Source organism: Cheilinus undulatus, linkage group 8 (assembly GCF_018320785.1).
Source record: "Cheilinus undulatus linkage group 8, ASM1832078v1, whole genome shotgun sequence".
In the NCBI taxonomy this organism is placed as follows: domain Eukaryota; kingdom Metazoa; phylum Chordata; class Actinopteri; order Labriformes; family Labridae; genus Cheilinus; species Cheilinus undulatus.
Window position 1 is genome coordinate 42,366,456 of NC_054872.1, and position 26,621 is coordinate 42,393,076.

At 39.4% G+C, this 26,621-nt stretch overlaps 1 protein-coding gene across 2 annotated transcripts in view; it reads left to right on the forward strand.

Annotated features, from left to right (window-relative positions):
- Positions 1-26,621, forward strand: part of ntrk1 (neurotrophic tyrosine kinase, receptor, type 1) — a 121,029-nt gene that overhangs the window by 71,736 nt on the left and 22,672 nt on the right. For both annotated transcript variants that reach the window (XM_041792552.1, XM_041792551.1), the window contains exons 4-13: positions 786-854; positions 2,421-2,575; positions 5,058-5,203; positions 8,753-8,891; positions 11,894-12,220; positions 15,494-15,552; positions 15,652-15,754; positions 19,615-19,770; positions 20,921-21,051; positions 23,069-23,241. In XM_041792552.1, the coding sequence (XP_041648486.1) occupies positions 2,500-2,575; positions 5,058-5,203; positions 8,753-8,891; positions 11,894-12,220; positions 15,494-15,552; positions 15,652-15,754; positions 19,615-19,770; positions 20,921-21,051; positions 23,069-23,241 (1,310 nt within the window). In that variant the 5' untranslated portion in view covers positions 786-854; positions 2,421-2,499. The remainder of the gene's footprint in view (positions 1-785; positions 855-2,420; positions 2,576-5,057; positions 5,204-8,752; positions 8,892-11,893; positions 12,221-15,493; positions 15,553-15,651; positions 15,755-19,614; positions 19,771-20,920; positions 21,052-23,068; positions 23,242-26,621) is intronic.

The following is a 26,621-nucleotide window of genomic DNA, read 5'->3' on the forward strand; positions in this document are numbered from 1 at the left end:
TTTAGATATATTTGGATTAAGTAGGGACACTAACAGCACATTGACATTGTTATTGCTTTAGCCAGAAGCTGGCATAGCTAAGCACTGAGATTTGAGTGGCAAACTCTAAAGAATGAAGTACAAAACTTGAAAATAATGTAATTTCTGTTAAGGAAGTTAAATGTTTTCCACTAAAATAAGGTTCTGAGGGGTTTTTCAGTCTATTGCAGGGCCCTTCCTCTGAGAAATGTTTGTGGCTCTGGACTAATCGTCTAATGTACTGAGCACCGAGCAAACACACACACAGAGGTGTGCTGGAGGGGTTTGTGATTGTTGCTCCTGGCTGGTGAGAAATACTTGCCAAGGTAATTGATCAGGACCCATTTGGATGCATTAACGTTTTCCACTGAGAGTAATTCAAAGCAGGTAAGCATTGCTCCGAAAGTGAGCAATCAAACCACAGTGTGACTCAACTGCACTACAGAACCAGATTACAACAATGAAAAAAATCTTTCAGTTTTTTTCCTCTTTTTTTTGTAGCTGATAATTGTCATATGTTTGATTAAAATGAGCATGCCTTTTCTCCAAGGAACACTTGAAAGGGAAAGACAAGTTTGCAAGAGTCAAACACTGATGCTATAACCACTCGAAAACAGTAACTGGGAGAGTAAGATACAGCAGATATACCACATTCAAAAACTTCTCCAAACTACAGGTTTATTACTGTGATGTAACATACTGAACACACATTGATATTCATAGCAAGTGTTGCTAACACCTCATGTCTTTTTCATTTTATTTCACAGAAACCTGGCATCAAACTCCCTTGAACACATCTCCTGGAGGGTGTTTCATTTTCTACCCCTGCTCAACCTGTGAGTAACTTCAGACTTATAATGAGAACACTTACAATCACTCAATTAAGTTTAAAACTTTCTAGGTGGTCAAGTAAGTTTTAAAGGAGAAAATAATCTGACTGATTGGCTCCACAGCGACACAAAGCACCTCAATCTGCCACTACCTGTGACCACTTCCCTTCAACAGTGGTATTATTGGATTGGTTAATATTTGCAGGGTGCTTACTCTTTCTTTAGAAACTTGGCCTATTAAATTTATACCAATTTTTGATGAAAATGGTTGCTTTCAAAAGCGTCATGCTTGTAAACGAACAATGGTCCAAATAAACGGTTAAAGGGTTAACCCTTAAAGAAATACAAATCTATTGACCTGTACAAGCTTGACTTTGGGGTCCTGTCCAAGACATTGAGTTCAGAGATTTGTCAGATGTTTTTTGTTTTTTTTGTCAGAAAAGTTGTTTTTGCTCTTCTGGCTTGTTTCAGCATGAGTTTGCCATCGTTATGGTGGGGTTTGCCAATGTATCCAATGGCAGCTGCAGCGGTAGCTATTAGCTCAGATATAGCTGTAGGAAAGCAGTAGTTTGATTGAAACTGGAGCACATTTCTTTTTAAAACAAGACCATAGAGCCACACTGAAAGCTTGACGTGGCAGAGAAAATGTTTTTGCATATATCCCAACTGGCCTTATGATCAGTTTTACTCACTGAGATCAATCTATGGCAGCAGAAGCCTGTCAGTAGTGCATGCTAAGTCCCAATTATATGTTACTTATTAACCAGTGTTAAGTTTGGCCTTGTAGACACAGACCTTAGACTGCAACGTGATAATACGGTGACATAACTTGATGCAAAGAGTCTAGCAGCAAATACAGTACTGTGCATAAGTTTTGGGTATGTTTTGGGCAAAAACTGAAGATGCAGTAAGGCTTAGGTGGGGAAAGTAAGCTGCCTAAGGGGAACCATCTGGTGGGAGGGAGGAATGACACAACCTCGGTTGGGCATGGGAAAATAACCTGTTGAAAAACTAACAAAGTCCACACCTTTAGGGTGGAGTAAGGGGTTGATGCAGCAAGTAAACATGGCCCAGGGTACTGTCTAGGGTTGCCACGAGCCCCTGGTGCCGTGGATGTCCTGACGGCCCAGAAACCACTGGTGGTCTCCAGGCATATTCGGTGTGAAAAGGCCCCAGACAAAAGAAATGCTGTTGAGCTTCATCTTGACTGGCGTGTGACACACGTGTGTCAACGTGTTGAGCTAAACTCTGGTTGCCCTCCCCCTCTCAAGCCCAGGTTGTGGCTCTGTGATGAATCCTACATGCCTAGAACTTCTGCACATAACTGTAAATTTGCTCCAACATTAAAAGGTAATGATGTGCCACAAGTAGTCATCCAGTACTGCAAACCTGATTTTAAAGAAAGCAAGAGAATGCTAGTGAGAAAAAAACACATCAGTAGTTTCTCTATGAAAACTTGGTGAACTTTGACAGTGTAGCGCTCAGATTTCTTGTATGTTCCTGTTGATGTAATTTTAATTAGAATCTGTATGTGCTGACATTTACAAGATTACTCTCCATTTTCCTCTTCAGGGTTTTGAGGGACAACCCTCTTGTTTGCTCCTGTGACCTTCACTGGCTGCAGCAGTGGCAGCGGAGTGATCGTGGTGACATGGACGCTCAGGCGTTGTCTTGTTTCTCCAACGATCTGGAAGTACCCCTAAACTCTTTGGTGATAGAAAACTGCAGTAAGTTTATCTAATGTTTAACATCTGAGCTCAATTTTGCACTTTATAATACTGATGTAAAAATTATGAATATTTCCAGTTAGAGGTGTAAAACCTTTCTTACATAACCAAATTTAATGAAAATATGTTTTGAGCTCCACCCTGAAATATGTTTTGCTTCTTGTGATCCCAAACTGATGTTTGGCCTTCTCTTTTGATTGCGACACATTTTTGTGTCACTTTCAATTTGCTCAGTTAAGATCCCCTGCTAAAACAGAAAAATAGAAGTGTTATAAATATTTCTATTTCTAAAATTCTTCATTCTAAAGCCTTGGTGAGGTGAGAGACTAAATGTAAAGAATCTGAAGAGGGTAAAAAGTGAATTTGTCACAGGGAAACAAAATAAGAGACACTTTTGTCAAAAGAGAGTATTTTTACCAACAGAAAAAAAACATGTCTGAAGGGAACATCAAATACATTATCTTAAAATTTTAAAAAAATGTTTGCCTCTGCCCAGGCTGTATGTCTATCTGGATCTTTCGTGTGTATGGGATAGCTCAAAAATGCTTTCACTGAGTTTTATCAACCTTTGCATGATTGTCCACTCTGACTCTAGAATGAATTAATTGGATTTTGGAGGTACAGCGTTTAAGGTCAGCTGGCCTAAATTTAATCCCCTGATTGTGTTGGCAATCTCTGGATTACCTTCAGGGATGCTCTTCAGACTTTCACCAACGTCCACTCTAAATCAGAATGAAATCAAAAAGAATCTTTTTTTTTTCTTCCAAAGTCAGTCCAATTCATTAAGATGGATGATTGACTCTATAGGGCGGCACCTGTTGCTTCCTTCTCCCTCCCTTGCTTGCTCCCTCCCCTCTCCCCCCCTATTTTGTGGATATCAACCATAGTATATAACTGGTTAAGGCATAAGTTTGCGTCCCCAGGCACATAGCAGAGACTGAATTAAAAATTTGCTCACCATGTGGCGAGCTGGTGCTGTATGACGCTCTCTGTCAGGATGGATGGACCCAGTGCGTTTCTGAAGGAGTGACAGAGCCACAGGCTCATCTTCACTGCTTATTTTCACTGCAGTATAAAAGCATTTGCCCCATTCCACAAATTTTGGCAGCAGACACAGATAAATGCTACAAAATCAGTGTGCAAGATTAGAGTGTGCGAGGGTTTTTTCAGGTAAGAGATTAAAAAAAAATGCATTTGAAAATACTAAACTCAGTGTGCACAGACCTTAACTGATGATTTTGGAGGTACAAAATCAAAGTTCAAGGTGATTGCGCCTAAAGTTTGTCTATCAGTTGTGAATTGATTCCTTAAAATCCTTTCATAGATTCACTTCAGACTCTGCACCAGAGTCAACTCTGAAAAAGGATCAGCTGGTAAAATTTTAGAGGCAAAGTGTCAGAAATGAGGAATAATTGGCCTCATGTTTATCCCTTGCTTGTGAATATGATCTCAGAAATTTTTTTAGGGATTCTCCTTAGACTTAACACAAATTTCCACTCTGATTAACAATGAACTGATTAGATTTGGGGGGTTGTAGGTCAAAGGTTGGGGTCACTGGGCTTTAAGTTCTTCCATTACCTGTGAATGTGTTATCTTACGATTGCTTTTAGAGATTCTCCTCAGACTTTGCACAAATGCTCACTCTGACTTAGAAATAACCTGATTAGATTTTTGTGGTAATAGGTCATAGGTCAACGTCACAAAGCCTCATGTTCATCTCTTGCTTGTCAATGTAATATCTCAAAAAGGCCTACCTTGTTTGCCTAACACTTTAAGAATGCACAGATGGATTTTTGTCAAATTTGGTAGACAACTATGGACTTGGACTTGAGATTGAACTGATTAGATTTTATGAGGTCAAAGGCCACTGCAAACTCACACCATGTGAGGTTGCAGTTAAACTTGCAGGCTCTTAGGAGCTATACCTTAATGGCTTAGCAGTGTACTTTGACTGTCCAGTAATTATATACCTCATGTAGGCAGAGAATGATAGGGTGGTTGGTAAAGTATGAGAGTAAATTATGTATATCTTCTGTTAAAGAACATGTTCACCATGTTGCTTCATAAATTTTAAGAGAAAATAAATCAATAATTATGACAAAGACAGAAAAACAGTACAGCATAAACCAGGTGTCAACCTTCAACCAGAGCCAGTGCTTACACCTTCTTTTGGTGTAGTATGATCCAAAGACACAACTTGATCCATCAAGCTTGAAAGAGAAAATATAAACAGTCATATTAAAGCCTTCAACAAGCAGGTGCAGAGAAATACAGGAGGGAATTGGCTCAGCATTGTTACTTTAATCACGTACAGTAGGAACACGTTGTTGCCAGGAAACATATGCGAGAGTTTTTGGCCCCGTTTCTCTGAACCTCTTATAATAAGAGACAAAAAAGACTTAGCTCTACAATTAGTTTCACCATCAGCGAGCGACCTGTGCTCTTTGCTTTGTGCTCACGCCGTCTCCTCTGCTGCTCTCAGGTCTGCCCGAGGTGACCATTAACTACAAATCCAAATACAAGATTCAAGAGGGAGGAAACCTGACGTTTGAGTGCACCGTGATAGGAAGTCCGGCTCCAGATGTGAAATGGAGAACCACGCAGCTTAAATCTCGCTTTTACACACAGGTAGAGTAAGTCACGATATCACAGAGTGTTCATGTCATTTAAAGAGTTCTTGTACTACATCCATCTGTCCATCTTGATAAAGAGAGCCCAACTTGAAAATTTAACGATAAAGGTCATATTGTAGAGATTGTAAAGCCAGTGTAACTAATTTGTGATAATAATTAAAACCCCAATTCCAAAACAGTACAAGCTCTGTGTGAAATGTAACTAAAAACAGAATGCAATGATTTGCAAATCTCATAAACTCAGGTTTTGTTTACAAAGGAACATTAACGACATATCAGATGTTGAGACTGAGGACATTTTATTATTTCATGAAAAACATTAACTCATTCTGAATTTGATGGCAGCAACACATCTCAAAAAAGTAAGGACAGGACCATGTTTACCAATGTGTAGCATTCCCTCTTTTCTTAACAGCCGTTTGTAAACATCTGAGAGACCAGCTGTTGGAGTTCTGGGAGAGGAATGTTGTCCCGTTTTTGTCTGATGTAGGATTCTAACTGACCAATTCAATGGGTCTTCTTTGCTGGCTATTTCATTTTATGATGCACTTTTTTTTTTTTTTTTTTTTTTTTTTTTTTGTGAAATGTCTGGACTCCAGGGAGGCCAGTTCAGCACCTGGACTCTTCTACTGTGATGCCATGCTGCTGTGATGGATGTGGTTTAGAATTATCCTGCTGAAATATTCAAGCCTTTTTCTTCCTCCTTGGTTTGCAAAGGCCTTAAAGTCCCTGTAAAGTGAAATCCAAACTTTATGTTGTAACACATTAGATATGTTGGAATAAGGTTGCTGTAAACATGTGAAAACACTGAGAACCATATTATGTCTAAATTTTGGATTTAGCCCATTCAAAAGTTGTTTGACTCTTTCCTATTTTGGTTTAATTTAAACAGGACAAATATAAGGCCCCATGACATCACTGGCTTTGGTCGAGTGTTGAGGAAATTTCCGATATTCCTGACATTTTTAATATTTCTTAAATTACTTCAAGCACCCAGGTCATGCTGTATGGTCAGGTGAGGGGACTCAAGGAATCTCTCCTCTCTTTCTGGACTGATAGTCTAAATCAGGAGTCATCAACTACATTTGTACAGAGGCCGCCTTTTTCCTTGTCGGATGCTTTGGGGGCCGGACTTTCAAAGACAAAAAAATAAGGAGACATTTTGGTCTAATTTACATATTTTTACAAACATATTTATTTTCTTTTGACTGTATGCTAATTTTAGCCTCTCAAGTGAGTTCAGTCTCTATACCTTAGCCAGCCACAAGGGGGTGATTGAGATATTTTAGCTCAATATTGCTGGGGCTGTTTTGTTCTCTGTTACTGAGTTTGATGCTGTGTCATGATCAGTGAAAAACCCTGCAAAAAAGATATTTTTTAGTATTGTTCCTTAATCTGGAAACACCTGAATGAGAGAGAAAAACAGAGTTTTAATCAAGGATGAACTGATAGGTATTTATCATGCATCGAATTTGTTGATAATGACTGACAGGTGGACTTCTACAAAATGGATCAAACATGAAACCAATATGGATAAAACTGCTTCCATCTAAACTGTTTTTTTTTTTTATTATTAGCTATTGGGAATTTAAAAACAGATATACCAGATATACACCAACATATTTTTTCCTCTGCATATTTCTGATTTTAATAATTTCCTGGGGGCCAGATGAGAAGATGTGGGGGCCAGATGTGGCCCTCGGGCCGCCAGTTGATGATGACTGGTCTAAACTTACCAGCTTGAGTTAGATAAAATGCTGTTTGTTCCTACAGTCAAAGTTATTTCCTCACAACTTGTGAGCCTGTCTGATTCCAAAACATCTTAACATTTGATGTCAATCAGTGGGGACTGTATATTCACACTTTGAGTTATAGTCAAGGTTAAGGTTTCCCTAAAGGCATAAGAGGGTGAACTACTTTAGGTTTGTTAGAAGTGTGGCTTTTATCTCACATTGTGTTGATGTGACTGTTTCTCCTCGGCTGAGACTAAGTAAACAGCTCAGCATAAACCATCTGAATCTCCTGTGTCTTCTTCTCATCTCAGTTATGGATTATTTATGGAATATTTCTTTACTGATGGGGAATTACCCCACCCAGTAACCCTACAGTGATATAAAATCACTTAGCAGTTTTTCTCAGTACAGTCTGTTCTTAACTGATCTCACTGCTTTCATTGAAAGTTAACAGCCAGCTACATGCTTTGCTTTTGTTCATTGTGAGGTAAATTTCACAAATCTATCAGCCACAGTGGACTACAGGTCAATGAAAGTGTCAAAACAGAAAGATTTGTGCCAGAAAACAGTAAATTATATCCCGATTTCTGTCGCTCTGTTCTGATCAGAGCATTTTTTGTATTTGAGAGCACCATATTTCTCCAGAGTGGGCGTGGCTTCAGCTCATTCAACAGACACGCCCACACATCCTAGAGCAGATTTTACTGCCTCATTTTTCATGATTTTGAAGCTTAATTTTATAAACTTAGAGATGTTTTTCATGACTTAAATCTGGCCTGGTGGTCCATAGTACAGTAACCTGTCATATAACAAATCTAAAATAAAGATTTTTATATTGTCCTCACCAAGAGCCCCCTGGAGAGGGAATTGACTCACTGTGTGTTAAAAAAGATGTTGATTATTTTTTAAAAGGGTGCCAAGATGGACACAAGCTAAAAGTTTGTGGAGGAGCTTTAAGTGAAAGCACCAAGGTATTAGCAGCAAGGTGTACTCTATTTTTAAGGGAAATTATCTTTTGTAATCATTAGGACACATTTATGTTTAAGGGTGAGGTTCTGAGATGTAAAGTAATCCAAACACACCAGTACAACACAGAGCCAAAATTAGAAAATCATGCTTTTGGACATTTTCAATGCACTTACTGTGGGTTTGGTCTTTTCACAGGTATTTAAGATGTAGAGTATGAGTAAAATTTTCCTTAATCTCATCCCATTTTCACCTGCTGAAGTCAAAAACTTTGTTGTACCACTACAAAACAGACAAACAAAAAACCCACCAGCCTTCATTGCTCCTTAGCAATTGAATTGTTTGAATCCTTGTTTCTCTAAAAGCATTGTTCATTTCCTGTACGCATGTTTGCGAGGCCAGGAATCCTTTATCAATTTTTCCATCCAGGATTTCATGTTTGAGGACAGAATTTGCTCAATAGCCTCCCCAAAAATGTGTGCCCCCCACCTGCTTTATTTGATCTCACTTTATTGATGCTTTCAACTTTAAAATGCACTTTCACTCTTGCTGGCTTTTAACAGTGTCTGAGTGTTGTTGCCACATTTGTCCGAGGGCAATCATCTACAGGGCCTTCTCGTCTTCCCACAGATGTACCAAAAGTTTTTTATTCTTTTCTTCCTTAATTGACTTTTTCCTTGTCTGTCTGTTTTCCTGCACTTGAAAGTTCTTTAAATGAGCTAAAGTTTATGATAAAGTTTAGTGCTGAAAACTATTGATCCACAGCATGGTAAATTGGATCTCTCCACATACCTTCAAGTGTTATTTATGTAGCTGTTAAAACTCTGTATTAACCTCCTCTGCAGGAGAGAGTCAGCGACGGTGCATTACATCTGGTCCTCTTCCTTACCAACGTTTCCTCCAGCGACAACCTGCACAACCTCACCTGCGAGGCCGAGAACCAAGCTGGGCCCGGGGAGGACATGGTGCAATTGGACATTGAATGTAAGTGCCTGCAAAATAAAAAAAAAACACACTCTTGAAAGCTCACAGGCTCAATATGAGTCGTCGGGGCTTAATGGAGGTTAGGGCGAAAGCACACTGGGGCCATTTTTCGAGTGCACCCAGGTGTACAGGCAGGAAAAAAGGAAAATGCACTGCACTGATTTCTTCTAAATGCCCCCTCTCCAAATACAAGCATGTCCCCACCATGCGTCTAATGGAGCTCTTTGTCATCTGCCACTCACTCAGGCGACTGGTGAGAAGTGTTAAAATCATGAGTGAAGTGCTGCAGGTATGGCTCGCCATTTAATGCACGGATACAATGAGGGGGACAAAAAGAGAGTGAACTTTCCTCGCCTGGCTCTTAAAGAACTCCTTCACCTCATATACTTCTGAATTACAGTTGCAGCTTGACCCTGGAGGGTTGCTGTTGTCTCCTTTTGGATGCATTAGTGCATCTGGAAGTTGGCGAACAGCAAAAGAATGACAGCACCCAGCGGTCCCACAGAAAAGAGAGTCAGATGCATTAGTGAAACATTACTGACAAAAAAAATGCTGCCCAAACAATATCATATATCAGCAACTCAGTGACACTCATTAGAAAATAAAGCCAAAAAGAGCGTGGGGCGCCAATCAGCTAAAGCCAAATGCACAAGCATCAAGGGACAGATAATGAACGTCAGGAAAATGGGGCTGATAACCCGCGCGAAGATCTGATTTGAGCCTGTGCTAATGGACTTTTCCCTCCTACTCCGGAAAACCGCTTCATCCGCAGTGATTGGCAGTCTGTAAATGCGTTAGTGCAGCTAATCTATCAACATCAGCCCCCCTGGTGGACGGACACTCGTTAACCGCTAGCCCTTTAATTACTCTTAATTACCTCCCAGAACAGTGGGTGTTTACTGCTGAGTGGCTCTCTGTGCCATTGATTCATGGCGCTCATGTGGGTTCCCTCTTAAAAAAGAGCCTTTCTACATGGTGGCTTTTGCAAAGTCATTTTTAAATCTCAGGAATTAAAGGGAAAATTCTGATCTTTGTGAATCCCCATTATTTTGTACTGAAAGGCTCCATTAAAGCCAGGAATTATTTGTGAATCTTAAAAAAAGGTTCATTGTTATGAGGCCTTAAAACTGTCAAATTCATTAAAGTGGAAAAGCTTACCTAAGGTTAGTGGGGGCCGTTAATGGATGATAAGTTAATGTGATAAACAGCGCTAATTTTTACTCCATGCAATGGTCTACAACAAGGCAAAACGGATGCTTTGGTATCCCCCTTAGCACAGCACTTTGTGAGGCTGGGTCATGGGTTAAGAGCAGCAGAATGGTTGGAGCAGCGTGAGGGGTCTCTGCTCTGTTCGATCTAAATGAGGCCATTTCCTGTAAGTTCATGTCCGGTGGAGCTTCCAGGTAGCTTTTTGTGGTCAGGGGCACAACGACGACCAGGATTCATTATTCATAGCAGGTCAGCACAGGTTTGCAGTACAGATGGAGAGCATTGATTGATGGAAACTCAGATGTGGGGAACTTCACCAACTGTTACACATGATCAAGGTGCAAAATCAGCATGCAATCATAGCATATCTCCAGATGTTAAAGGGATTGGGTATACAGAGATTCTGCTGACCATCATCCTGTATGCACTGTTTGCTAATTTTATCATTATATCAAAATTTACATATAGCATTTTCTTCTGTGAAAACTATGGGTGTAACGATCAATCATTGTAGAAAAACATCAGTTAGCTGACCTAATACTCAATTGAATTGACAAAATATCAAATATTGATCCAAACTGTCATCTTATGCATTTATCTTCTGCCACACACCTGTTTGACAGTTTCCACTCAGCTGCTGCTTACCTGCATGATCCTTAAAAAGTCTTGAATTGGACTTCTACGTTTAAGGCCACATAAGGTCTTAAAAGTCTTTTTTCTTGAAGTGAGTGGTCTTGAATATAATAATGCTCACTGACTTAGATGTGTCTTTATCCTGTCTTTGTTTCCTCCCTAGATTTATTCCTTTTTTGAATTATTGTTGAATATATGCTTGTTGCATATGCTGTAATAAATGTCATTATACTGTATATTGATTAAAAAGAGACCTTAAATTGCCTGAAATCATCAAATTGACATTTTATCAACAGTGCATTAATTATTACATAATTTAGCTCTGTCCAGTGTATCGAGAAATCTTACATACCTTTCATTTTTGACTGTTTGGAGCACAAAATATGCTATTAATATTCATCAGCTTAGGTCTTACAAAAGGCCTAAAATGCCTTAAATGCCTTAAATTTGATTGTTCAAAGTGTGTAGGAACCCTGCATTATCTTGAACCTTCAAACAAGCTAGCAGTTAGCATATAATCACTGACTGCGAACAAGAGAACGAGGAGAGATAGAAGATATCCTCCACTTTCTTGGCTGCTTTTATTTAACAATTGTGTTTCCATTTTTTAAATCTGTACACGATCGTCACATAAGATCATATACAGACAAAAACCGACCTCCCCTCTCTTATCTAAATAACTACTTCTAAAATAGCAAATACATTATGCTGGCAAATTATGTCATTTCTGTGGTGAGGGAGGATTGGTCTCACAGTGGTGGTCTGCAGATCAAGCATTTGATAGAGGATCTCAGCTCACTATCTTCTTAATACAGGAGCATGTTGGACTTTTGTGACTCTTGTTACCAAACTGTTTAGTAGAGAATTCCTAAGAAAAGGGGCCCTTATAACTGAAGGCTCTACCTCCCGTACAACTTTTACAGACTTCAGTTACAAAAAGCAGCCCTGCTGAGACTGTGTTGGACTTAGGAAGTTGGATGGAAGCAACAACATCAACAGCAACAGTTTTGAACTACAGGGCCAAAAAATAGTAAAAGTATCTGTACCAGCGTACAAGTTCAGCAGAATTAGGAGGACAGTTTTTCATTCTCCCTTTAGAGTCATCTTGGTTTCTTCTCTAGCCCCCCCCCTTAACCCTGAAATCTGTCATCTTCCTGCAGTTCCAGCCAAAATCCTCTCCCTGTGTGATGCTGTGCAGCAGCATCACTGGTGCTTCCCCTTCATTGTGGATGGAAACCCTGAGCCAACAATAAGGTGGCTTTGGAACGGCAGAGAACTCAAAGAGAACAAGTATGTGTACACTCATTTCATCCCTGACCAGGGTGATGGATCAAAGAAGCACGGTTGTCTCTCTCTCAACAAGCCCACACACTTCAACAATGGTGAATACACACTGATTGTGGATAACAAGCTGGGACGGGATAATGCCACAGCCAATGGGACGTTCATGACCAACCCCTTCGATGATCCAGAGGGCATAATCCCAGGTGAGTCCTGAAATGTTTTTTTTTATGAGAAAAGGAGAACATTACTGCAGATAACGGAGAATATTATACAGTTAATTTTGTCATTTATCAATCATTCAATGAGCAGACAGAGGGATGCCTTATTACGCACAGGCTGTGTGTAAAAACTACAAACTTAAAGCTTAGATTTTCCTATGATGGTCCTGTCCCAATTGTCCAGCAGTTAAACATAATGGAGATATTTCCATAGTGCAATGCTGTCCTCTCTGAAATCTCTCAAGCTTAATCAACCAACTGTGTCCTTGCTCTGTTGCTGGGGGTAAGGGAAGAGATGGGACGGGCAATGTTTTAGCAACTATTTATTTCTTTGTAAAAGTCCAATAATGGGTTACTTAAATTGAAAAAACGCAGGTGTTTGTTTGTTAAAGTGGCTACTCTAATGGATGACTTACAGATGACACTGGTGATAATGGCCTAGGAGCAGATCAAGCATGGTCCAAGTGCTAGTTGGGGTGGCGGTGGTCAGCTGTAGAGTTGGGTGTTGCTCAACAGTAAAGGTCAGAGTTCCATATGGCAGTCATATGCTGGAGTGTCCTTGGGCAAGACTCTGGCTGCTAAATTCTGTGTCGGACTTTGGTCATCAATGGTTTAAATGCTTGTGTTGTGTTGTAGTGCACAAGCGAGGTAAAACAGCTGCTACTGCTGGCGTAGCAGAGTGATGTGACAAATGCATTTGAGTCAAGTCATTAGCTTGTTTTGCTCTAGCAATACCAGCAGCTGGGTAGCTAACCAAACATCACCCACTCATGCTATTATTATTAAGCACTGTAAAGAAGTAAACTGGGTGCACCTTCCTCTCAAAGTTGGATGGCTGTAATAACTGCAACATACAGTGAGCTGTTCACGTTTGAGAGCATGTCTGTCTGGGGCTTGAACGCACATTGTGTGCCTTCAGACAACTTTTTAAAGGTGTTTTTCTAACTCATGATTCACTTTTTAAGTCCATGGTGAGTCAAAGATCCTGACTGTGTCATCAAACGAGGTCAGAGAAGCAGCTGTAAAAGTCTGTAGGTATTTTTCTCAAATGCTTTTACTCTTCCATGCTACCATGCTGGGTCTTATCGCCCAGGCCTAGTGTATGTGTTTGCCTTTTATAATTCTAAAGCTTTACATGGTCGCCTCTGCCATTGGTAGCAGTGGTTACATGAGCTTTTTTTTTCAGATTAATACATCTTAATCGGATCTACATAAAATCTCTATGACACACTGAAAAAGTAAAACACTGGTTGAACTTAAAAAAAAATGAAGTATCAATCACACAAAAGATTTTTCATTGAATCGGTTAATAATTTTAAAAATCTGATCAATCTATATTTTTTAACTTCATAGAAACTATGTTTAAAGGTTGAGCAAACCTATTTATTTTAAATTGTCCTAAACTAAAAATAAATGTTTAATTTATCACCCAATGTAAATATTCCACTCATTTGATCTTGAAATGGACACCATGCACACTCACACATACGGCCAATTTAGAGTCACCAATTAACCTTATGCTCATGTTTTTGGAGGTGGGAGGAAGCTGGAGTACCAAACATAGTTTCTATGAAGATAAAAATATAGATTTATCCGATTTTTAAAATAATTAACCGATTCAATGAAAAGATTTTATGCAGATCAGATTGAGATGCATTAATCTGATAGTGAAAAAAATGCTCATGTAACCACCGCTACTGATGGCAGTGCATGCGCCGTATCGTGCCACTGGTTAAATCACCCACAATTTGCCGTAGAAGAAGAAATTCTTCTTTGCACCTGTAAACAAACCACCTTGACTTTACACTACTCATTCGTGTTTGTGCTCTATATAATCTTTATTTCTACTTTATTGTACTTAAAAATGGAACTTTATTGTGTGCTTCAGACAGTTCTGCTGTTTCTGGTGCTTTCCCTGTTTAAGCAGCAAGCTCAGCTGCACATACAGCTGCAGTCTATTCAGAGGGGGAGAATAAGAAAGCAGAAAGACGTCATGTCACAAGGGGCAGACATTCACAGTAAGACAAAAATCCCCCCAAACAGGGAAAGGTGATCAGATCAGGTGTTTTCATGGACGCTGATCAGAATTAGGATCGGCATAAACCACCCCTCTGAGCCAGATCGGAAGATTTTATTCTGCATGGAACGTGTATATGAGGCATTTATTCTGATTACAAGTGGTCAGTGTAAACATAGCTACAGTGTGAATGTGGTGTGAAGGTACTTTGAGTTGTCAGAAGACTAGAATACACCTAAACAAGTTCATGTTCAGTCACTGCTTTAGCACAGAGGTGCTCTTTAGCAAGTCTCAAAAACCAGAGCTACTGGGAATGCTCCCTCCATTTACAGACTCCCTCTGCCATCTCTTCATAAATGAGTAACAAATAGTGTTTTAACACATACACAAAACTCCTGAAAACTTTCCCTAATCAATCTTTTTCACCCCAACTTGATCCAGAATTTTTGCTGCTAGCACTCTAGTAATTTTTGTGTGTAAAGTCAGAGTGAGCTGATGTGACAATGCAAGAGGAGATAATCAGGAAATTTCCCAGTGAGAAAGTGAGAGGGGTTTGGTATCCTGCAACCAGCCAGTGTGATCTCCATGCACAAAATGAAATTGCTTCACTGTTAGTTGTTTGACAGGTTGTTCTTTTTGAAAATATGTGTATTTCTAATTTATATGTATAATATGCAAACTACACATAGTAATGATAGGAAGGCACAAACGTCATCACAGTGTCTGACTCTGGCTTTGTCCTGCCTCCCATGACCCCCTCCCTGACAGGGATAGTCTCATATGTGAACAGTTTACTTGAGAAGATTTAATGGGCACCCTGCTTGAAGTCTCCTAGACATTTGTCAGATTTCCTCGGGAATTAATACATTAAATATTTGATCTTTTCTGGGCCTCTAAAATGTAACTGACTAATATGGATTTGTTGATCTTACTAGTTAAAATTGGTTAGTTCAAGCTTACATAAGCAGTAAGTTATATTTAGCAGCACAGTGAGTAATTGTAATTTGGAAAAGGCCGAATTTTGCAAAGTGTGCCTTCAGTGTATCTCTAAGTAGCAAAGATTGCTTGTAATTTCTGGAAAAAAAACTTTTCTCTTTTTCCCCTTATGCCAGTCCATGACGTTAATCCATGTAAGTGTACAATTGATCTTGACTTCCCTAAAAGTCTCAGCATAGCTTTAAAACAATGCTTTGACCCAGTTGAGACATTTCTCTCCAACAAATTTCTATCCTTCTTTTCAGTTCCTACAATCAAATCTGACAAGGACGTCACAGAGAACCCTGAGAGTCGAGTGTTTGTGGTAAGTCTGCATGGCAGTTTTATTCACAGTACAATTAGCAGTGTTTTAACCTCTGCATTTGGTGGAAAACAAAAATAAATCTCTTTTTCTGTTGAACAGGTGTCTGTGGCTGTGGGTCTTGCTGTGTTTGCCTGTACTTTCCTTCTCATCATGATTTTGGTGATTAACAAGTGTGGCCAGAATACAAAGTTTGGTATCCATCGTAAGTTTCTACACAATATATACATATGTTATAATATTACTGTATTTGCTAGCTAATGTAAGTATAGTACCAATTATTAAATAACATTTCCCTTGCTAACTTCAATTGCCAATATATAGGAAGTTATAGCTTTTTTCTTTATCTCCATACTGCCATTGAGTCTGTGTATGTGAAGGGTGAGAGAGTGGAAGTTGTAGAGTATTTCACCTACCTTGGCAGTGTAATCCATTGATCTACTGACTGCGAGGCTGAGTTCAACCACAGACTTGGACTGACACATGGGGTTCACAGAGCAAGACATTGTGGCGTATCTGAGCATGCAGAGAAAAATCAGAGTTTTTAGGTCCTTTGTCCATCTGGTCTTGCCGCACTCTTGTGATGCCTGGATGTTGACTGATGGCCAAATGGACTCCTTTGTGACAACCTCTCTTCTGCGCATCTTTAGGTATTGTTGTCAAGACTGTGTGTCTAATGCTGACATGCTCCAGAGAGTGATGATAAGAGTCAGCAGCTAATACAGGAATGGCAGCTGTGCTTTTACGGGCACCTGGCATGCTTTTCCCAGCCTGATCCAATTCACTGCATACTGGGTACTCAGGACCTGGTAGGCTGGTCCAGACACTAGAGGCAGCTGCATGCATTGCGGAGGGGGTGCATACCTGGAGAGGTGGGGCATCAGCCTGGCACAGGCCTGGATGATGGCCATAAGGAGGCCAGAGCCAGAACAAGACCAATGTTGACATGGTGAAGTGCTGAAGCGAAATATGCTCCCATACCATACCTGACTTAATCTTACTGAGTGCTGATCCTTTCTGTGGGGCACAAGTCTCTTGTGTTTATTAAAAAATATATTTTTCTAATAATTATCTTAATTTGCATTCACCTCACAAGCCCAGATGAAAGTATAATTTCGAGATATGAAACACAAATAAAGCCTAGTTTATTTGTAACAACTAAAAGTGGTTTTCACTCGGGCAAGCAAATTTAACTTTTGATAGAAGTTCTAGCTCAGTGGTTCTCAGCAGGCTGGATATCAGGACCCACCACCACCTCCTTGTAAGAGATCACAACCCGGATTTAAAGACCTCAAAAAAGAATAAAATTGGTGTAGATGGCCTAGTGGTTTAAGGCACACCCCATGTACGCAGGAAGCCCGGATTCGAATACGGACTATGTCTCTCCCCGCTCTCATATCCCTGTTCTCTATCCACTTTCCTCCTTTATCAATAAACGCCCAAAAATTAATCTTAAAGAAAAAATAAGAAATTACCTTAAACTTATGGAACATGTTGTAATTTGGACTTCAAGTCTTTTACTTAAGAAAGAGCCAGGACAAAAATGTTTGAAATGTTCACTGCACAGAAGAGCATGCATACTTACATTATATTTACTTCCATTTTCCCAAAATTGCAGGGAAATGTAGGTGATTTCACGAGAATTTACTTCATTTTCTCAGGAGAAAAACAACTTTGGTTTTCTGAGAAAAGGAGATAGATAAATTGGAATCTTGTGAAAAAAATCCAAATGTACTCATTATCACAGGAAAAGGAAGTAAGTATGGATGTGTCCACTTAAGGTTGCCTTACATCAGGCCTATTCAATTAGCGGCCCCCTGGGCCACACACGGCCCAGAACCAACTCCTAAGTGGCCCAGACTGTGGTCATGCCAGAGATGCAGAGGGCAACCTGTTTCGCATGTTTTCATTAATTCCCACAGTATTTCAGACCGTGAATGCAACACTCCGCATAGCCTAGCAACAGTCTACATTGTTTTGAAGCGTGGCTAGCGATGCTGAAAGAAGTAGCATCAAGATACAGAGCATGACACATGTCCTTTTCAACTGTTGCTACAACTGTGCAAATTTAGTTTTTATGCACTTTATGATATGCCTGGGCAAGATGTGACCAAAATTATAATTTACAGAATTTCATTTTATTTTTTCATTCTATTTGTTTTATTTTTATTCAAGTGAAAAAACATATTTCTACCACCTCAGGTTTTGTTCAAATACAGCTCGGTTCTTCTGTCTTTATGCACTTTTTGATGTGCTTTTGTCATGTTGCCAAATTAAAAAAGGAGACTATGAATAAAAAGTGCACATTTTTCATCAAATTGATCTGTATTGGTTCTAAATTTGACATTACCAGCTGCTTACTTGGCGCCGAACATGTCTGGCCAGCTACATTTCTTGATTTTGATATTTGGCCCAGTTGAATTTGTAACTGAATAGCCCTGCTTTACATCATAGACTTTATGCCCCGACCCACCAGTTGAGAACCACATTTCTACCTAATGTGGATAGTATAACTCATTTCAACAAATGCAACAAACCAATTTTGATATTTCTGCCCATAACAAGTAATTAAAGACTTATTTTTTTCCATTTATATGTAGAAATAAGAGTTTTATCTGGACTTGTGAGCTGATTATGACTTAAAACAAGTTAAACTGGATATTTTTTAATTAGTAAGTACACATATAAATGCTACAGTTTCAGATGTTTGGTGTAATAGGGACATGCTATTTTTCCCCTGAAAAGACCATTGTTAAAAAAGACCTTTAAAACTGATAGGAAAGGGGAAGATTTCCATATTATTCAGTTAATTCAGCTCCTATATGTATTTGATTTGTTGCTGTGCCGGCATGAATCAAACCAGATGACATTTCAGTCTCAATTTGGATTCCTCCGTTTGAACACTTAAATGAAGTGCACTGCATACGTAATGTACTTATTTGTGTAGTGCGTGAACAGAGCCGTTCTATTCAAAATGGCTTTTGTGTACTTAGCAAAAACACGACCACACCGTTTGACATTTCTTCTTCTACTTTTGAATTGTGAATTTTCACCTGACGGAAGATTATCACCGATATTACACATTCAAGTTTCCCAAATTATGAGTACTCATAGTTCAGTTAGTCATAGTGCACTGTATTTGCCTTAAATGTCAGTGTGAAGGCATTTTTCTACACAAAATGTTAAGTATAAATGAAGAAGAAGTGGAGAAAGTAGATTAAGTCACAGCCGTGGTTTCAGCCCAGAGATGCTACATACAAGAGGACTGGTTTATCAAACATCCTATAAAGTTTTTCTCTCCCATCTTGCATGGTTGTGTCAGATTCTGAAGGTAATGCACAGGAGGTACTGACTAATCCAGGACTTTCACAGAGCTGTAAGTTTGCACACAGGCAGCCGCTGTGCCAGCCCGACTAAAGTGCCTTAATTACTGAGAAGGAGAATGGCGGCAGAAACCTCCCTTGGCCTTCGCCACGTGGTTAGGGCCATTAAAGAAGATGGATAGATGGATGGATGGATGGAGGAACAGCTAGATGTGATATAGCTCCGCTCGGACCCCACCCCCCAAACACACACTCATCTGCCCTTCTCACTCTCAAAGTGCCTAAGTGGGCCTGATTGCCTAAGTGGACCCTGCTCCCTCTTTTCTTCCCTCCATTGCGCTCTCTTTGTTGTTCCATTTTCCACCGTGTTGGACTCTGGGGGTTGTGTGGTTAGCCTTGCTGAGTGGGGTTTTACAATTTGGGCCCTACTCGTTTGGCTTTTAATACACACCGTAGTCAGGGGTAGCAAACCATTCTTCCTCCATGTTCATTTTTCTCTTCATTGTGGTCTGATTGCTGCATGGTTGATGATGGTGATTATTAGAGCTTGTCATCATCTGTCACCATGGCACCAACAAATGTGCAACCAACTTTGCAGCGGCGAATGTCGATTCATCGGAGGGAAAAAATGAGTTCTGAATTGCTTCTTTTGATGGCCGCTGCAATCACGGATGTTTGGAGGCTGATTAGGTGTTGCGTATCTCTCACTGTTGCTTGTTTGTGTCCCTCCACTTTTCATTAGGTTCATCAGTTTTGGGTGCTGAAGATGATCTTGCCGTGTCGCTCCGCTTTATGAACTTCGGAACAAGCCCACCCTCCTCAGATGAAGACTCAGGTTTATCCAGCTTTGTCGAGAATCCACAATACTTCTGTGGCATCATCAAGGAGAAGGACATGTGTGAGTGCTGCTGTGACACTTCTGTAAACTTTGCTGGAGTTTTAAAGTATGCTCACCTCCAAAGCCTGCCCACAGAATTGACCGGACCCCTGATAAACCCAGTAAACGGGGCCTCCCCAGTTGTGGTTTATTATCAATGCATGTGTGTTGGATCAGTAGCATTAGTGCTAGGTCCTGGCTAACAGTTACCTCATTTTGGAGCTGAAAGTGTGTCAAGCTTTTATTTGGTTCTGATGTTCAAAATACATGTTCGCACCACTTTAAGCCCTTTTCACCGCTGTCTCCACCAATTTTTGCCCTATTTTTTTTTTTTTAAGTTTCTTGCACACCTTTGACCCTTTTTTGCATTTCTTAAGCTATTTTTTTCTCTTTCTTTCAAATTTTCCACTCTGTAACCACTTTTTACCATTTTGGTTTCTTTCTCAATTTTTTGACACCTTTTGACCCATTCTTACCCATTTTTAACCACTTTTTACCATCTTTCTTGCACATCTTTGACCCCTTTTTTTGCCTTTCTTAAGCCATTTTTGCCATTTTTGTCCAATTTTTCCACTCTTTTTACCACATTTTTTCAGCCAATTTTCTGCCATTTTTAACCTATCTAGTCAATTTTCACTTTTTAACATTTGTTTTCAACTTAGTGTTATATCATTTCCCTCTACTTTATTCACAAGCATCCTAACATTTACCCACCATGGCTTATCTATAAAGTCTGACATTACTTTTTGAATGCTTTAGTTAATGTGCCCATTCATATCGTAAACATTACCAGACAAAGAAAATTCTGTTTTTAGAAAAGGGGGTTTACATTTTTAAGGCTATTTTACTACAACATAAATAAATATAATTATTATTTTTTGTTGGCTGGGCCCCAGAAAGCTCTCCCCTTTTCCCCCCTTATGGGTGGCCTTTCTCACACCAGCAGAAATGTAATGAAATTTCTGTGTTGATTTACAGATATGTGTTTTTTTTTTCCCAATCACCATTTTATTGGAGTTACTTAAGTCACTGTCTAACATTTTTTTATTCCTATCAATTGCGTTATTGTATCTTTCTTTGATTTAATCAATCAGTTAAAATGTAATTTAACATCAGAACAAAGGATTTAACAGTGAAATCTTTTAAATAGTTTTTTGTATTTCATGCTCAGGTGTGCAGCACATCAAACGGCAGGACATTGTGTTGAAGTGGGAGCTGGGTGAAGGAGCGTTTGGTAAAGTCTACCTGGCAGAGTGTGCAAACCTCAGTCCAGACAGTGACAAGATGCTGGTGGCCATAAAGGTGAGATAATTTACACACTAATGCTCCAAAGTTTCAAAGATACTTTCCCTACCAAAGTAGTTTAAGGCCTTGTCCACACAGAGATGAATACGATATATTGCCGTTTTGTTTTGAAAAAGTTTTCCGTAAATATGGGATCGTTTCAGAAAATGTCCGCATAAGCACGGAACCACAGAAAACGACTGAAAAGGTTGTAGTATATATGCCAAGCCTGTAAGTGGCGCTGTAACGCTGCCACGAAAATGCACCAGAAGAGAGAAGAAGATTACAAAAAACTGCCACAAACTTTCTCCTAGTTGCTCTTTGGTTGTTCGCCGTGTTGGATTTAAGAACATCTGATGTACGCTGCTCTTGTTGGTGGTAAAGGAGCATCAGATTTCGCTGTAAAAGGCATAATGAGCTCAGTAGCTTCTGCAGCACGAACACAGCCCTATAGTCTGCCATTGTTGTTTTGGTTCTACAGCGCATGCGGTGAAGGTGAATTACGCTATTACGTTTCAAGAAAGACGGCCCCCAAGACGGCCCCCATCCATTTCCATGGATGAAATGCTGATACGACAAAAAACTTTTGCGTATACTCCTGAATTCGTCTCTGTGTGGACGTGGCCTAACTCACACTCAACATTTGCTCCTTTTTCTAACCTTTATTTATACTCCAGAGATTAACCCTAATTTCCTAACCTGATACATCAGATAGACTGTTTCAAATATCTATTGCAAGGATGTATTTCACATTAATCTGGGAAACCTCCCATAGAAAGCATCTGGAAAGGGCAGGACTTTTCAAAAAATTCTCATAAGGGGATTGGACAAATCTTCTGTCTGCACAGACATGCGCAGCTCAGGAACAAGCCTTTGCTTGACAGGCAAACGCTGTCGTACCTTATGATCAGAAGAGCTCGATGTGGATCAAACACATGCTGAGGGCAGCTGGACGAAGATCAAAAACTTCATCTTTGGAAAGAGAGACTTTCAGTGTGGCTCTTTGCTCTTGTTGTTAAATCAGGTCTGATATTGATTGAAAAATGAATGCAAAAAAGTGGAAAATCTTTAATATGTAGTATTTTTATTGCTATTTATTATTATCATAAATGATAATAATAATAATGAGTATAAATCAAACCTGTTGTTAATTATCAACATAGTAAAGGCTGTGATAATTTTCTTCAAGAAAATTCAATTTGCATGTTGTTTATGAATAATATGTAATTTTTTGTGTTTTTTAACCACAAACATTAGGTTTTTGCACTTAAACTGGTATTTAAAGGATTGAATTCCCCAAAAATTATTTATATTTGTTATTTATAGTCATTCCTGATCTTTATAAAAATAACCCAGACAATTAATGTAAAAAAGGAAAAAAATGGTATATTATATTTTGATTGTTAGTTATGTATGCTTCCATTTTGGCCGCAATCCCTGTGAATATAACAGTTGAATTTCTGTTACACTAGCTGTTTATCTTTTTTAACTTAGCTGCGCTTTTCAGCGTCACTGCTCCTTTATTGCCCAGTAAAGCACTGCCAGCGCTAAAAGCGCCATTGGTAAACACAGTCTGAGCTCTACACTGTATCACAGTATCTTATGGACAAAAATATCCCAGGCATAAATACATCAACTTAAGTACTTGATACTTTACCACCAAGTGTCAAAGTAAGTACATTGCACTTATACTTCAATCCTTTATATAGTGATATACCGTCCTGTGGTTTTAGAGTGAGACGTCTCTGTCAGATGGTTTAATACTGAGCTCAGGTTTCAGCAGGTTAATGTGAATAAACCACAGTGAATAAAACAAGACAGTCAATTTGACTCTGTAGATTTAATGTCCCATTAATGAGACAAAGGCTTTTATTATAACATATCATCACTGGTAGTGTAAGTGAGGGAGAAGCAATGGATTCTGACCTCCTCATTTATTCACATAAATCCTCTCTAGCACCATATTTACTGCTATTTTTTTTGTCACACAGTAACTTTTGTTACACAAAAATAAACGTCCTATTTATGTTTCCAGACTCTCAAGGACGCCAACGAGTCAACTCGGCAAGACTTCCAGAGAGAGGCGGAGCTTCTAACGGTGCTTCAACACCAGCATATTGTGCGTTTTTATGGCGTCTGTACAGACGGAGAGCCGCTGGCCATGGTGTTTGAGTACATGAGGCATGGAGACCTGAACAGATTTCTCAGGTAGGGGGCAGATTCATTAATGACGGGGTCCAAACCCCACATGTATATTCTTCATCTTAACCCATGAAGACTGGAATGCAAAGTTCCTGTGAATATACCTTTAAGACCTGATGCAATAATAGCACGTTTTGGATGATCTTATCATTTTTAAGACAGGTGACTCACAAACTGCACTGAGAATCCCTAAAATACACCTGTGGAGATTTTAGCCTCTTTAGCCTCCAGACAGAAAATTTGATGGATGAAAGTGGATTTTAAGTTTAGCAGTGATTGACTCAGATGGTGGCTGCTGAGGGAGGAAACATAAAGGTCAACTACAGCAGTAGTCTAGACTGGTTGGGTATCAGGACCCACCACCATATTCTCTTGAGAAAATTGCAACCTGCATTGTAAAATTTTGAATCCACTCAAATGTGATGAAAGAAAATGTTGCATTTTTCACCTTGGGAGGACAAACCATACATTCACACTGCACTTAAAAGTCACCTGAATCTGAGTTTTTTCTGGCAGTGTAAACAGCACAAATCACACTGGATCTGACATTTTCAGATCAGATTCAGGCCACTTTCATATGTGGTACTAAATCAGATACAGTTGAAACCAGAAGTTTACATACACTATATAAAAAGGCACATAAACTTTTTTTTTCTCACCGTCTAACATTGAATCAGATTAAACTTTTCCTGTTTTTGGTCAATTAGGATTACCAAAATTATTTCTATATGCTAAATGCCAGAATAATGAGAAAAGGATATTTTTTAGACAATTTTTTATTACTTTTTTCAAAGTCAGAAGTTTACATATACTAAGATTACTATGCCTTTAAACAATTTGGGAAAGCCCAGATGATGATGTCATGTCTTTGGAAGCCTCTGATAGGTTTATTGACAACATTTGAGTTAATTACAGGCACACCTGTGGATGTATTTTAAGGCACACCTGAAACACACTGCTTCTTTGTGTAACATCATGGGAAAATCAAAAGAAATCAGCCAAGATATCAGGAAGAGAATTGCGGACTTGCACAAGTCTGGTTCATCCTTGGGTGCAATTTCCAGATGCCTGAAGGTGCCACGTTCGTCTGTTCAAACAATTATACGCAAGTATAAACACCATGGGAATGTCCAGCCATCATACCACTCAGGAAGGAGATGGGTTCTGTGTCCCAGAGATGAACGTGCTTTGGTCCGAAAAGTGCATCTCAACCCAAGAACAAAAGCAAAAGACCTTGTGAAGATGCTGGCTGAAGCTGGTAAGAGTGTGTCATTATCAACAGTCAAACGAGTCCTGTACCGACATGGGCTGAAAGGCCACTCTCCCAGGAAGAAGCCATTACTCCAAAAGAAACATAAAAAAAGCCAGATTACACTTTGCAAATGCACACAGGGACAAAGGCCTTAATTTTTGGAGGCATGTTCTGTGGTCTGACGAAACTAAAATTGAACTTTTTGGCCATAATGACCATCGTTACATTTGGAGAAAAAAGGGGGAAGCTTGCAAGCCTGAGAACACCATCCCAACTGTGAAACATGGGGGTGGCAGCATCATGTTGTGGGGTTGTTTTGCTGCAGGAGGGACTTCACAAAATAGATGGCATCATGAGGAAAGAACATTATGTGGAAATACTGAAGCAATATCTCAAGACATCAGCCAGGAAGTTAAAGCTTGGGCACAAATGGGTTTTCCAAATGGACAATGACCCTAAGCATACTGCCAAACTGCTTACAAAGTGGCTTAAGGATAACAAAGTCAGTGTTTTGGAGTGGCCATCACAAAGCCCTGATCTCAATCCCATTGAAAATTTATGGGCAGAGCTGAAAAGGCATGTGCAAGCAAGGCGGCCTACAAACTTGGCTCAGTTACACCAGTTCTGCCAGGAGGAATGGGCCAAAATTCCTGCAAACTATTGTGAGATGCTTGTGGAAGCATATCCAAAACGTTTGACCCAAGTCATTCAGTTTAAAGGCAATGCTACCAAATACTAATGAAATGTATGTAAACTTCTGACTCTCAAGAAAATAATAAAAAATAGTCTAAAAAATGATCTCTCTCATTATTCTGGCATTTAGCAAATAGAAATAATTTTGGTAATCCTAATTGACCAAAAACAGGAAAAGTTTAATCTGATTTAATGTTAGACGGTGAGAAAAAAAAGTTTATGTGCCTTTCTATATAGTGTATGTAAACTTCTGGATTCAACTGTACATATCTGATCTTTTGGAATTCAACCACAGAGTGAACAGGCAAACAGAAATATCATATCCGAGCAATTAGAATTGGGCATTAAGGTCTGAATCAAAATGTACTTTTATAACAGGAAAACTAAGTTAAATTGCTAAATCAATGCTTTGCAACCTTGTTTTTTCGAGGCACAAATATGCATCCCTCTGAAAACAACTCTGCTACCCACGTTTGGGCTCTGACCCACTGGTGGAGCAAGACTGTTCTAATTTGATTGATGATCTTTAGGGACCGTGTTGGGGTTCTTCAAAAATATAATCATTACCCATGACTAGTTACACTAGTTACACTAGTTACACTACTTCTGCCTTACTCTTCGTCACCTGATATCTTGTCTAATATTTCCTCCATCATATCTGCTGCCAGCCTATTTACCTGATCTTTTGTGATTACCTGTAGCTGTTGGAAATGGAGCTTTTGACTGCTTGGTAGGTGTCGGCATCATGCAATTATCTTTAGTGTCACTCGGACTCTGGAGCCCTTTCCTAGCTTTGTGTTAGCGTGCTGTCTTTGCAGAAGTTTGGAAAGATTTGATGCAGAGTTCACGGCGACGCAGTGTTGTTTCTGACCTGGGCAAAGTTTGCTCTTAACTGATCCATTCTTGTCCTTTAATGCAACAAATTTAAAAAAGGGTTCATATCTCCAAACACCTGAAGATGTCTTTCATTGAACTGCTTCACTTTTTCCCTCTCTGTCCTCCATGGACTTGAGAGAATATTTAAATCACCTGAATTAGCAAGTGCTGTGTTAGCGTGCTTTTAAAGGGGCCCCCTACATGTACCTAAGAAAAGCGGAGCCCCCCAGGACCCAAGAGAGAAGAAAAAGTTACACACTGCTGCCAAAAATCAACACAGACTTTAATAAAACCCTAAAAAATGCTTTTCTTGTCAAAAGACCTTTTTATAAACTACCAAGTAATTGCCTTTTCATGGTTTTAGTCAATATTTGCAAATCTACTTTTGGCAGCCTTGGGAACCAATGGTTTAGGGTTAAGGTATTCTTTTGGAGTTAAAGTCAGTGGCTTAAGTTTTTAATTTCAGTTTTTAATCTTTTCAGAGGCTGAAAATAAGTTTTTAGACAACAATCAAAGTTTTCAGACAACCCTCATGTTTTTGGAAGCTGTTTTAATCAATACTTTT